We start from the raw sequence: 12,484 nt of genomic DNA on the forward strand, positions 1-12,484 counted from the left end.
AACCTGCATCCAAGAGCCCAAAAAGAGTTGACTAAAAAAAGCTCTGGTATGCTGATGTTAAACTGTAATGAAACCTGAAATGCTGCAGAAATCCTCCAGGTCCCAAAAGCCGTGTCTACACGTGCATGCTACTTCGAAGTAGCGGCACTAACTTCGAAATAGCGCCCGTCACGACTACACGTGTTGGGCGCTATTTCGAAGTTAACATCGACGCTAGGCGGCGAGACGTCGAAGCCGCTAACCCCATGAGGGGATGGGAATAGCGCCCTACTTCGTTGTTGAACGTCGAAGTAGGGACCGTGTAGTCATTGCATGTCCCGCAACATCGAAATTGCGGGGTCCGCCATGGCGGCCATCAACTGAGGGGTTGAGAGACGCTCTCTCTCCAGCCCCTGCAGGGCTCTATGGTCACCGTGGGCAGCAGCCCTTAGCCCAGGGCTTCTGGCTGCTGCTGCGGCAGCTGGGGATCCATGCTGCATGCACAGGGTCTGCAACCAGTTGTTGGCTCTGTGGATCTTGTGTTGTTTAGTGCAAGTGTGTCTGGGAGGGGCTCTTTAAGGGCGCGGCTTGCTGTTGAGTCTGCCCTGTGACACTGTCTGCAGCTGTGCCTGGCACCCTTATTTCGATGTGTGCTACTTTGGCGTGTAGACGTTCCCTCGCAGCGCCTATTTCGATGTGGTGCTGCCCAACGTCGAAGTTGAACATCGACGTTGCCAGCCCTGGGGGACGTGTAGACGTTATTCATTGAAATAGGCTATTTCGATGTCGCTACATCGAAATAAGCTACTTCGAAGTAGGCTTCACGTGTAGACGTAGCCAAAGAGTATCAATGTTATTCCAGTATTCAAAACTGGCAAATGATATGACCTGGATAACCATATGTTCATTAGCCTGAGATCAGTCCTGGGCAAAACAACACAAAAGATAATACAGGGTTCGCTTAATAAAGACTTAAATGATAGGAATATATGTAGTGCCAGTGAGCTTGTTCTTCTGGAAAATTGGTTTTAGCAGACTTTCATTTTTGATGAGATTACAGATTGGTTGATAGAGGTTACTGTAGATGTAATATATTTAGACTCCTGTTACATAGTTTGACTCAGGACCACACGACAAACTGATCAAAAATTAGTACTATACAAGACCAATAAAGTGTTCATTACATTTATTAAGAAGTGACTAACAGATCTCAAAAAGTAGCAATCAACAGGAAATCGTAATCACTCTAACCAGGGTCTTTCTAGGGAGCTCTATATAGATCAGTAGAAGGTCCAGTGCTATTGAACTTTCTCTTCAATTATTTCACAGAAAATATAAAATCAGGGCAGATGAAATTTCTGGATGCCACAAAACCAGAATCAAGATAAACTAATTAGGACAGGACAGTCATACAGAGTGATTTGAATCACTTGGTAAACTGAACCCAGGCAAAGAAAATGAGCTTTAAAAGAGCCAAATGCAAAATCATACAGCTAAAGATGAAAGGAATGCAGGTCATACACACAGCAGGGGGTCTGTAACCTGGTAAAATTCTTAATGATGTGGAAAAGGCAGAAACATCCAATACACGTTTCTAGTCTACATTTAGAAAGAAGCAGGATGATGTACTTGTATCACATGATGAGGATGAAGAATTTTCCAGTCCACTAGTAATGAAGTGCTCAACTAACTTAGAAGCCAAAAGCCTTACATGTTGCTAGACCTATTAGTATAAAATTGAACAATGAACCCTAAGTGGTAATGTAGCCATTTAACAGGTGTGTGCCAACCCTGAATTTAATAATAAAAACAGTAATGCGTTAGTATGTCTACAGGACCTGAGTTTAAAATTTCCTTTAAATATTTCATTAGTTTGTTGCTGATTATTATAAAATCACACTTCTGAAAAACCTTGCATAGCTTTTAGATGCACAAGCAGAGTATTCAGCTTTAGCTTTGAATGCTTGCTTCTTCAGACAAAGTTTTTAAGAATACATTCTTCAAAAGATCACACATAAAATGCACATTTAATTAGTTAGTTAGTTAATTAAAGAATATTATGCCTGCTGGCATGTAGAGCAGCAACGGAGGTCCTCCACTTCTGTCTGTCTTTGGCCATTTTCTCCAGTGTGTCCCAGTTGTAGTTCATTCTCTTCACGTCTGCCTCAACAGTACACTGCCATATTATCTTGGGCCTCCCACGTTTCCATCATCCTTCAGGTGTACAGTGAAGTGCTATCTTTACAATGGCATCTGCCTCCCTTCTCATCACATGCCCTATCCATCTCCAGCATCTTCTCATGATGATAGTGGTCATGTACTCCTAGTGGTATTGCAGGAGCAGGTGATGGTTGGAGATTGTCTTCATCCAAAAGATGTGATCTCGTGAAGATGAGTGGTGTGAATGGACGAGAACTTGGCAAGGTTGCACTCTATCATCCACCAGCACTCTGAGCTATCTAGTAGCGTTGATATGACACAGCTCTGGTATGACCTAAGCGTGGTGTGGACACTGTATTGTGTAGATCTCCATACATTGTTCATACTTCTGAGGACATTTCTAACCTTGCTTAATCTGCTCCGGATGTTGTTCTCAGTGCCTCCATCATGGTGGATGATGCTGCCTAAGTACGTAAAGCTGTCTGTGCTGGGTAAGTCTGCATCCTCTATCTTGATTGGTGCTGCTGAATCTATGTTGAGAGTCATAATCTCTATTTTTTGTTTATTTGTTTGTTTTTGGCTAACTCTTACTCCAACCTGGCATCCAAAGGTACATAGGCATTGTGTCTTTTCCTGCATGTGTTGATGGGTGTGGGAAAACAACACGAAGTCATCTGCAAAGTCATGGTCTTCCAGTGTGGTAAAAGGTGTCCATCTGATACCTCTTGATGCATCTGCTGTTGTTCTCTTCATCACCCAGTCAATCACCATGTTGAAGAGTAATGCAGACCTAATGCAACCCTGTCTGACCCCAGTCTTGACTTTGAAAGACAGATCACAGTATCCCACACTGCATGTGAAGCTGGTGTAAAAATTCTTGATGAGCTGGATCAGAATGCACCAAAGACTTTCTTAGTGTATGCTGTCAAAAGTCTTCTCAAAGTCAACAAAGTTTACATACAACTGTCTCTGCCACTCTGTTCACTGCTCTATGATGTTTCTCAGGGTGAAAATCTGGTCTATACATCCTCTTCCCTTGTGAAATCCGGCTTGTTGATTCCTCAGAGACTTGTCAACAGCATCTGAAATTTGCTGGATGATAACCTTGGCTAGAATCTTGCTGGGTACGGATAGAAGGGTGATCCCGCACCAACTGTTGCAGTCGCTGAGGGCTCCTTTCTTGGGAGTCTTTACAATGACTTCTTTGGTCCAGTCCTTGGGTATCTGTTATCCTCCCCAAATTGTTGTAAACAGTGGTCGGAGAATGGTGGCTGCAAGTTCTGTGTCTGCTTTAAACAGCTCCGCATTCAGGTTGTCAAGTCCTGGAGCTTTGCCGTTTTTCAGGAATTTGATGGCTGCACTAATTTCTTCTTTCTCCGATGGATCAATGTTAATATCAAGGTCCTCCTCAGTTTCCTCGATGTCCACTTCCTCTTCAGGTGGTGGTCTATTCACAAATTCTCTGAAATGTTCTGTCCAGCATGCTTCTTGCTCTTCCTCTGTTGTCAATAACTGCTCTTGTTTGTCCTAGAGGGAGGCACTTTGTCCCTCCACAATACTTGCCACAGACAAGCTTGGTGATTCTGCATGTTTCCTTGGTTCCCCCAGTTAGCTGCATCTTCAGCTTTTATTGCAAGGCTCCCCATGAAAGCTTGTTTGTTTGCCCTCACTAGTTTCTTCACTTTTCAGTTTGCCTCTCAGTAATTCTGCTTGTATCTTTCTTGTATTCAGGCTGATTTACCATCTGCCAATCTCTTCTTTATGTCCTGTCTCTCTTTGATCACTTTTCTATGTATCAGGCTTGTATCACTCCTTTCTCTGCTTCCTATCCTTAAAATCCAGACAAGCCTTGCTGCTCTTTGTGTCGACTGATGCAATCTGGTCCCACACCATGTTGATTTTATCTGTGATACTGGTAGGTATATCATCCCTTAAATCTTGCAAATTTTAATTACTATAATACAAAAATTTGCTTCCAGAGTCTTCCTGTCCTCCTCGCCATCCCAACTCTCCTTTCACACACACACACCCACACACCAGCCACAGAAGACAGCCCTTAAAGGGACACCATTCCTTTTCTTCCAGATACCTGGACAAATGAGTTTCGCTTTCTTTTCTTCTGACTATACGATGAACTAGTTTTAAGAGAAATTTCCACCAAAATCAGTTCCTTTGTAAGATATAAAATCCTTTGTTATGTCTGAATTCTTTGGAACACATATTTTTAACAAACATCTGGTGAACTTCCAAAAACATATTGGCTACGTCTACACGTGAAGCCAACATCGAAATAGCTTATTTCGATGTAGCAACATTGAAATAGGCTATTTCGATGAATAACGTCTACACGTCCTCCAGGGCTGGCAACGTCGATGTTCAACTTCGACGTTGCGCGGCACCACATCGAAATAGGTGCTGCGAAGATACGTCTACATGCCAAAGTAGCACACATCGAAATAAGGGTGCCAGGCACAGCTGCAGACAGGGTCACAGGGCAGACTCAACAGCAAGCCGCTCCCTTAAAGGGCCCCTCCCAGACACAGTTGCACTAAACAACACAAGATACACAGAGCCGACAGCTGGTTGCAGACCCTGTGCCTGCAGCATGGATCCCCAGCTGCCGCAGCAGCAGCCAGAAGCCCTGAGCTAAGGGCTGCTGCCCACGGTGACCATAGAGCCCCGCAGGTGCTGGAGAGAGAGCATCTCTCAACCCCCCAGCTTATGGCCGCCATGGAGGACCCAGCAATTTCGATGTTGCGGGACGCAGATCGTCTACACGGTCCCTACTTCGACGTCGAACATCGAAGTAGGGCGCTATTCCGATCCCCTCATGAGGTTAGCGACTTCGACGTCTCGCTGCCTAACGTCGAAGTTAACTTCGAAATAGCGCCCGACGCGTGTAGCCGCGACGGGCGCTATTTCGAAGTTAGTGCCGCTACTTCGAAGTAGCGTGCACGTGTAGACACAGCTATTATCACACAAAGTAAATTAATGTTCCCTTTTTTAAAAGCAACTAACTTAGTTATGAACACACCAAACTTCTTTGACTGATACATTTAAAACAATGTCTTTGTTTTGATGTGTTAAATATCTAGTAACCTGGAAAGATTATATTATGAAGGCTTAAGAGTACATGTAAAACATAAAAATACTGATTAAGCAAATGCAAAGCAGAGAAGACCTGCAACTTGCATTCCGTAATATCTAATGTTGTATTCAGCAGGACAAAATTTGCACTTACTACACAGTTTCTGCAAATAAATATATGACAAACTTCAGAGTACTAAAAAAAAAGCTGTGACTGACATTTTTTATTCCCAAATCTAGTGTTTTTAATCAGGTACCTTATGCATGTCCAGTCTTTACAATCTGGCACACAGTGGAAAACATGCTCTATTTGTTTTGCAAAAAAATTTAGAAGAGTGTTTTTCAAATGTCATTTGCTAGATTTGAGTTCAGGGAATTGGCTGGAAGTGTTGAGAAGGGAGGGGAAGCAGGGAGGGAGAGGAAAGAGAAGAAGGAAACAGTGGGGAGGGGACAGGGCTAGGGCATAGTAGGGGCAGGATCTAAGCAGGCCTAAGTAGTGATCAATGGCTCGCTGTCTGGTTGGCAGTCAGTTACAAGTGGAGTGCCTCAAGAGCTGGTTCTAGGGCAGGTATTATTCAACATCTTTATTAAGGACTTGGATGAGGGCATGGATTGCTCCCTCTGCAAATTTGAGAATGACATTACACTGGGGGAGAGGTAGATATGCTGGAGTGACCTCCATACCTTGGAGGATTGAGCCAAAAGAAATCTGATGAGGTTCAACTAGCACAAGTGCAGAGTTCTGCACTTGGGATGAAAGAATCCCAAGCATTGTTACAGGCTGGGGACAGACTAGCTAAGTAGCCCTGTAGCAGAAATGGACCTAGGGATTATAGTAGATGAGAGGCTGGATATGAGTCAACAGTGTGCCCTTGTAGCCAAGAAGGCTAATGTCATATTGGGGTGCATTAGGAGGACCATTTTCAGCAGATCTAGAGAAGTTATTATTCCCCTCTCTTTGGTACTGGTGAGGCTTCTTCTGGAGTCTTACATCTAGTTCTGGGCCCCCTAGTATAGAAAGGATGTGGATGCATTGCAGAGGATCCAGTAGAGGACAACCAAATTGATTAGGGGCTGGAGCCCATGACCTACAAGGACAGGCTGAAGGATTTGGGATTATTCAGTCTGTATAGGAGAAGAGTGAGGGGTGATTCGATAGAAGCCTTCAACTTTCTGAAGAGGGGCTCTAAAGAGGATAGAGATGGGCTGCTGTCAGTAGTGACAGATGGCAGAAGGAGCAATGGTCTTAGGTTACAGAGCGGGAGGTTTAGGATTGATATTAGGAAAAACTATGTCACTAAGATGGTGGTGAAGCACCAGAATGCGTTACTTAGCGAGGTGGTGAAATCTCCATCCCCAGAGGTTTTTAAGTCCTATCCTGACAAACTCTTGGCTGAGATGATTTAGTTGGGGTTGATCCTGCTTTGGGTAGGGTGTTGGACTCAATGACCTTGTGAGGTCCCTTCTAGCCCAATGATTCTATGATCCCAAGTAGAGCAGGGGTGAAGTATGTGTGGGGCTGCAGCCTGGGGATATACAAGTCAGACTAGATGAATTAGAATTACAGAGTCAGAGAACTCTAGGGCTGGAAGGGACCTCAGGAGATCGTCTAGTCCAGCCCCCAGCCTAAAGCAGGATCAACCCCAACTAAATCAGCCCAGCCAGGACTTTGTCAACCTGGGACTTAAAAGCTCTAGGGATGGAGATTCCACCACCTCTCTCAGTAATGGATACCAAGTACTTCACTACCCTCCTGGGCTACGTCTACACGTGCACCCAACTTCGAAATAGCTTATTTCGATGTTGCGACATCGAAATAGGCTATTTCGATGAATAACGTCTACACGTCCTCCAGGGCTGGCAACGTCGATGTTCAACTTCGACGTTGCTCAGCCCAACATCGAAATAGGCACAGCGAGGGAACGTCTACACGCCAAAGTAGCACACATCGAAATAAGGGAGCCAGGCACAGCTGCAGACAGGGTCACGGGGCGGACTCAACAGCAAGTCGCTCCCTTAAAGGGCCCCTCCCAGACACACTTTCATTAAACAGTGCAAGATACACAGAGCCAACAACTAGTTGCAGACCCTGTATATGCAGCACGGACCCCCAGCTGCAGCAGCAGCAGCCAGAAGCCCTGGGCTAAGGGCTGCTGCCCACGGTGACCACAGAGCCCCGCAAGGGCTGGAGAGAGAGTATCTCTCAACCCCCCAGCTGATGGCCGCCATGGAGGACCCCGCTATTTCGATGTTGCGGGACGCGGATCGTCTACACGTCCCTACTTCGATGTTGAACGTCGAAGTAGGGCGCTATTCCCATCCCCTCATGGGGTTAGCGACTTCGACGTCTCGCCGCCTAACGTCGATTTCAACTTCGAAATAGCGCCCAACACGTGTAGACGTGACGGGCGCTATTTCGAAGTTACTGCCGCTACTTCGAAGTAGCGTGCACGTGTAGACGCAGCTCTGGTGAACTAATGGTCTTTTCTGTCAAACTCTCAGAATCTAGGAATGAACTCTGTGCCACTGTGTTGGGACACTGCTTGCATTAGTGTCTTCGGTTCTGGAACACATATGGGCATGCAACTAGGAGGAAAGGGATGGAGTTAACAAAAGGGATATTTACAGTATTTAATCAGGAAACATGCTCCATCAGGCAATGGATGTGGCTGGTAATCATCCTATCAGGAGAAATGTGGGAGTCCCATCATGTGGGACATTTAAATGTGGATTGGAGAAAACTCCATTAATTATTTATTAGGAATAACCCTGTTCTGGCTCATGAGGAGGGAAGTGGGTCAGACAGCATAGGCCTATTCCATTTCTAACTTTTGTGCTTTTCCTGCTTTCTCTATGTTAGGGGTCAGTCAGTCAGACACACCCAACCCTCCACTGCTGGGACAGAGACTTTTCTGCAGAGCATAGAAAAAGCCCAGCTGCTTTTTACCTTATCCATTCGGTCTTGCTCTGTTCCAAATTTGCCCCCATAGCCATAAGAGGCCTTGGGCCCAGTCTCCAGTTCTTTCTTCTTGATGATTTCATGTTCCTCAGACACCTTGCTCCTCAGCTGGTGGATGCTGCAAAGAAATGCAGAGTCAGGGCAAATCACCCTTCAGACTTGGTCCAACCCCAGTACGCATTACAGTCTATTACAGACTGGAGCATGCTGCAGTGCAGGAGGTATCACGATCAGTGAACATGGAGGGATTGTTATTAATGGGATACCAGTGGAACAGGGAATGTGAGGAACTAGATCTTCCGCTGTAGTGTGGCTCTAGCCATGGTGTATTAAATGCAGGAAATATCCTGCAGCAAAGAAGTCAGAGAGTTGACTCATACTACAGCAAATCAAGTGCCATTGTTTCTGGTATCTGTCACTTGTGACAACTCAGAGTCTGTCTAGAAAGTGAAACTGAATACTCATAGAAAGACTATTGACTTTAAAACTGACTCAGGAGCTAAAGTCACAGTCATCTAAGAAAGGACTTACTGTAACCTTCAACCCCTCCCACAGCTGAAGTCACTTGCCACAGCTCTGACTACTCTGGAGGTATTCCAAACAGCATGGGCCAAATCACCATAGAAATAACTCTGGGTTCAGGGCGCATGTGATGAAAGGACCATCTGACCATCAGCCTTCTCAGCTGCAGCATGGCAGCCATCCTGGGCCTAGTGAAAAAGATGGTAGAGATTGATGGAATACTGAATTGTATTGGCCTTTGACAAGTGACACAATATAAATCACGTTAAAAGACAATGCTGAACCATATAGTGTACATACACCTCACAAGATGCCTATTCTATTGCACTACTTCATAAAGTGGAAACTGAGTTAAACAGAGTAGAGTGAATTGGCATAATCAACAAAATCTTTGCCTCAGCACCATGGTGTTCCCAAATGGTACTGTTTATAAGGCAAAATGGAAAAGTACAAATCTGGGTGGACCTTAAAAACTGAGTAAAGCAACTGTTAGAGAACTAGATGTCCTCCCAACAATGGGTGATTTCTTCCCCAAAGTGAAAGGAGCTAGAGCAGCATTTCCCAAAGCTACATTATACTTTTGGGCTTGGAATATATTGACAGAACACATACATGCTGGTTGGTATGTGTGTGTGGAGGGTTTCATACATTTCAAGAATTTCTACATGTAAAACTCAAAAGTTGATTTAAAAGAGTTAGTTTTTAGAAAAGCAGTCACGTAGCACTCTAAAGACTAACAAGATAATTTATTAGGTGATGAGATTTGGAGGACAGATCCACTTCTTCAGATCTTAGCCATACCCAAACAGACTTAATATATAAAGCACAGAGGTCCAAAAATTGTTCTCAACATTGACAAATCAGAAAAATTGTTATCAAGGTTGGTAAATGGTTATCAAGGTTAGCCACTCGCTAGCAGAACCCCAGAAACCCACTGACTGCTACCTACATGCTTCTATCTTCCATCCTTTACACACAATGGCCGCTTCGACACAGGCCACGTCCTTCAGGCTAATACACAGAGTGAAAGATGCTAATCAGGCATGGATGCAAATTCCCTGTGCCTCATTAGCATAACATCACGTGATTTGGAGTCCAGAAGACTGTTCTTCTGGACTCTAAAAGGCCGTGTAGAAGCGTGGCCCCGGTGGGATTTCTGGAAGGATGCCCTGCTTCCGGAGGCCCCTTCTTCCTGAAAATTTTTGGGAAGAAAGGGCCTCCGGAAGAAGCACGTCCTTCCGGAAGCCCCCCCGGGGCTGGACTTCTACATGGCATTTTGGAGTCCAGAAGAACGGTCTTCCAGATTCCAAATCACATGATGTTATGCTAATGAGGTGTGGGGAATTTGCATCCGTGCCTCATTAGCGTATTTCGCTCCATGTATTAGCATGCTACTTCCAAAGGAAGTGGCCTGTGTAGAAACGGCCAATAAGATCCATCGTTTACAGTTAAGCCCTTAGGTACAATCGCATCTGCTCTGATCCTACTGACAGAGACCAAAAAAATACAAGATCTCTACCAACATTCATAAACCTGAATTACCCACTGAGAGAAATAAAAAAAACAAATTGACAGGGCCAGACGAATACCGAGAAACCAACTACTCCAAGATAGGCTCAAAAAAGCAAATAACAGAACACCACTGGTCATTTTGTACAGACCCCAACTCAAACCACTGCAACACATCATTAAAGACCTACAACTTATCCTAATTTAGGATGCCATACTCCATAAGGCCCTAGCTGACAGGCCTGTTCTCTCCTATAGACAACCACCCAACCTAATGAGGATTCCTTGCAACAAACTTCGTTGCCAACTTTGTCCACGTATCTATTCTGAACATACCATCACTAGACCTAAACATGTTACTCACAAAATCACAGGCACATTCTCCTGTTCCTCAGCTAACATCATATATGCCATCATGTGCCAACAATGCCCACACACTATGTATCTAGGACAGACTGCACACACTTTTCGACAAAGAATGAATGGACACAAAACAGACATAAAAAAACTCCTAACTCACAAACCAGTCAGCCAGCACTTTAATGGAGTGGGCCATTCTGCTAATGACCTGAAAGTCTGTGTTTTACTGAAAAGGAACTTTAACAATCGTTTACAGAGGGAATGCTCAGAACTGCCATTTACATTCAAATTTGACATATTAACACATGGTTTGAACTAGGACAGCAATTACCTGGTCCATTATAAGGACTCTTTTACATACTTTGTTTTATCTAACTCTTAACTTCCCCACCCCATGCTCCCCTCCTGCTGCCCCTCTGCTCTTCTGATTTACCAACCTTGATAACAATTTTTGGACCTCTGTGCTTCATATACTTAGTCTGTTCTGGTATGACTATGATCTGAAGAAGTGGGTCTGTCCCACAAAAGCTCATCACCTAATAAATTATTCTGCTAGTCTTTAAAGTGCTACATGACTGCTTTTTTATTTTTGATAGACTACAGACTAACATGGCTATCTCTCTGTCGTTAGTTTTTTAGATGTCTTCTTTTACAAAGAACAAAAAATAACAAAAGAAAAACATCTGAATGAACAGCTAATGTTCTTCTGAAAGGAGGATGGTTAGCAACCCTATAATTCAGTATAAAAATTAAAAATTAAGTACAAACTCAAATCAAAACATCAATATAACAGCTGAAAGAAAGATAGTAGCTGTGTCTACACGTGCATGCTACTTCGAAGTAGCGGCACTAACTTCGAAATAGCGCCCGTCGTGGCTACACGCGTCGGGCGCTATTTCGAAGTTAACTTCGACGTTAGGCGGCGAGACGTCGAAGTCGCTAACCTCATGAGGGGATCGGAATAGCGCCCTACTTCGACGTTCAACGTCGAAGTAGGGACCGTGTAGACGATCCGCGTCCCGCAACGTCGAAATTGTGGGGTCCTCCATGGCAGCCATCAGCTGGGGGGTTGAGAGACGCTGTCTCTCCAGCCCGTGCGGGGCTCTATGGTCACCGTGTGCAGCAGCCCTTAGCCCAGGGCTTCTGGCTGCTGCTGCTGCGGCGCGGGATTCATGCTGCATGCACAGGGTCTGCAACTCGTTGTCGGCTCTGTGGATCTTGTGGTGTTTAGTGCAAGTGTGTCTGGGAGGGGCCCTTTAAGGGAGCAGCTGGCTGTTGAGTCCGCTGTGTGACCCTGTCTGCAGCTGTGCCTGGCACCCTTATTTCGATGTGTGCTACTGTGGCGTGTAGACGTTCCCTCGCTGCGCCTATTTCGATGTGGTGCTGCGCAACGTCGATGTTGAACATTGACGTTGCCAGCCCTGGAGGATGTGTAGATGTTATTCATCGAAATAGGCTACTTCGATGTAGGCTTCACGTGTAGACGTAGCCAGTGTGGTTCATTTGCACAAAAATAGAAAGGACAATATTATTCAGAAAAGGGACTGTCCTTTAACTCTCAAAAAACATTTTTATGAAAAAGAAATGAAAAACAAATTAGTTATGGAGAAATATTTTTAAATTTTGGGTTTTTATAAATTTGTTATTTTTACAGAAAATTACTGGAAAATAAAAAATAAGTAACATTTGACTTTTTTTAATGGGAAGAGTGTTTTTGCATCTTTTGATTACAAATCCACTTCATATTAGGCATGATGCTGGAGATTTGGATGCTCATATCAGGTGCAGCATCACATGATTTCTCTGAACATGACTTGTGCCAAAACAATCTGAATTGACCCAGATTGTTTCAGCATTCGCATAACTATACTGTTATGCATGTATTATAAATATTAATATACCTACATT

At 44.4% G+C, this 12,484-nt stretch overlaps 1 protein-coding gene across 2 annotated transcripts in view; it reads right to left on the minus strand.

Annotated features, from left to right (window-relative positions):
* The window catches only part of LOC142007573 (hematopoietic lineage cell-specific protein-like), a 92,408-nt gene that overhangs the window by 40,253 nt on the left and 39,671 nt on the right, over positions 1 to 12,484 (minus strand). For both annotated transcript variants that reach the window (XM_074984264.1, XM_074984263.1), the window contains exon 4: positions 8,174 to 8,303. In XM_074984264.1, the coding sequence (XP_074840365.1) occupies positions 8,174 to 8,303 (130 nt within the window). The remainder of the gene's footprint in view (positions 1 to 8,173; positions 8,304 to 12,484) is intronic.

Source organism: Carettochelys insculpta, chromosome 1 (assembly GCF_033958435.1).
Source record: "Carettochelys insculpta isolate YL-2023 chromosome 1, ASM3395843v1, whole genome shotgun sequence".
In the NCBI taxonomy this organism is placed as follows: Eukaryota; Metazoa; Chordata; order Testudines; family Carettochelyidae; genus Carettochelys; species Carettochelys insculpta.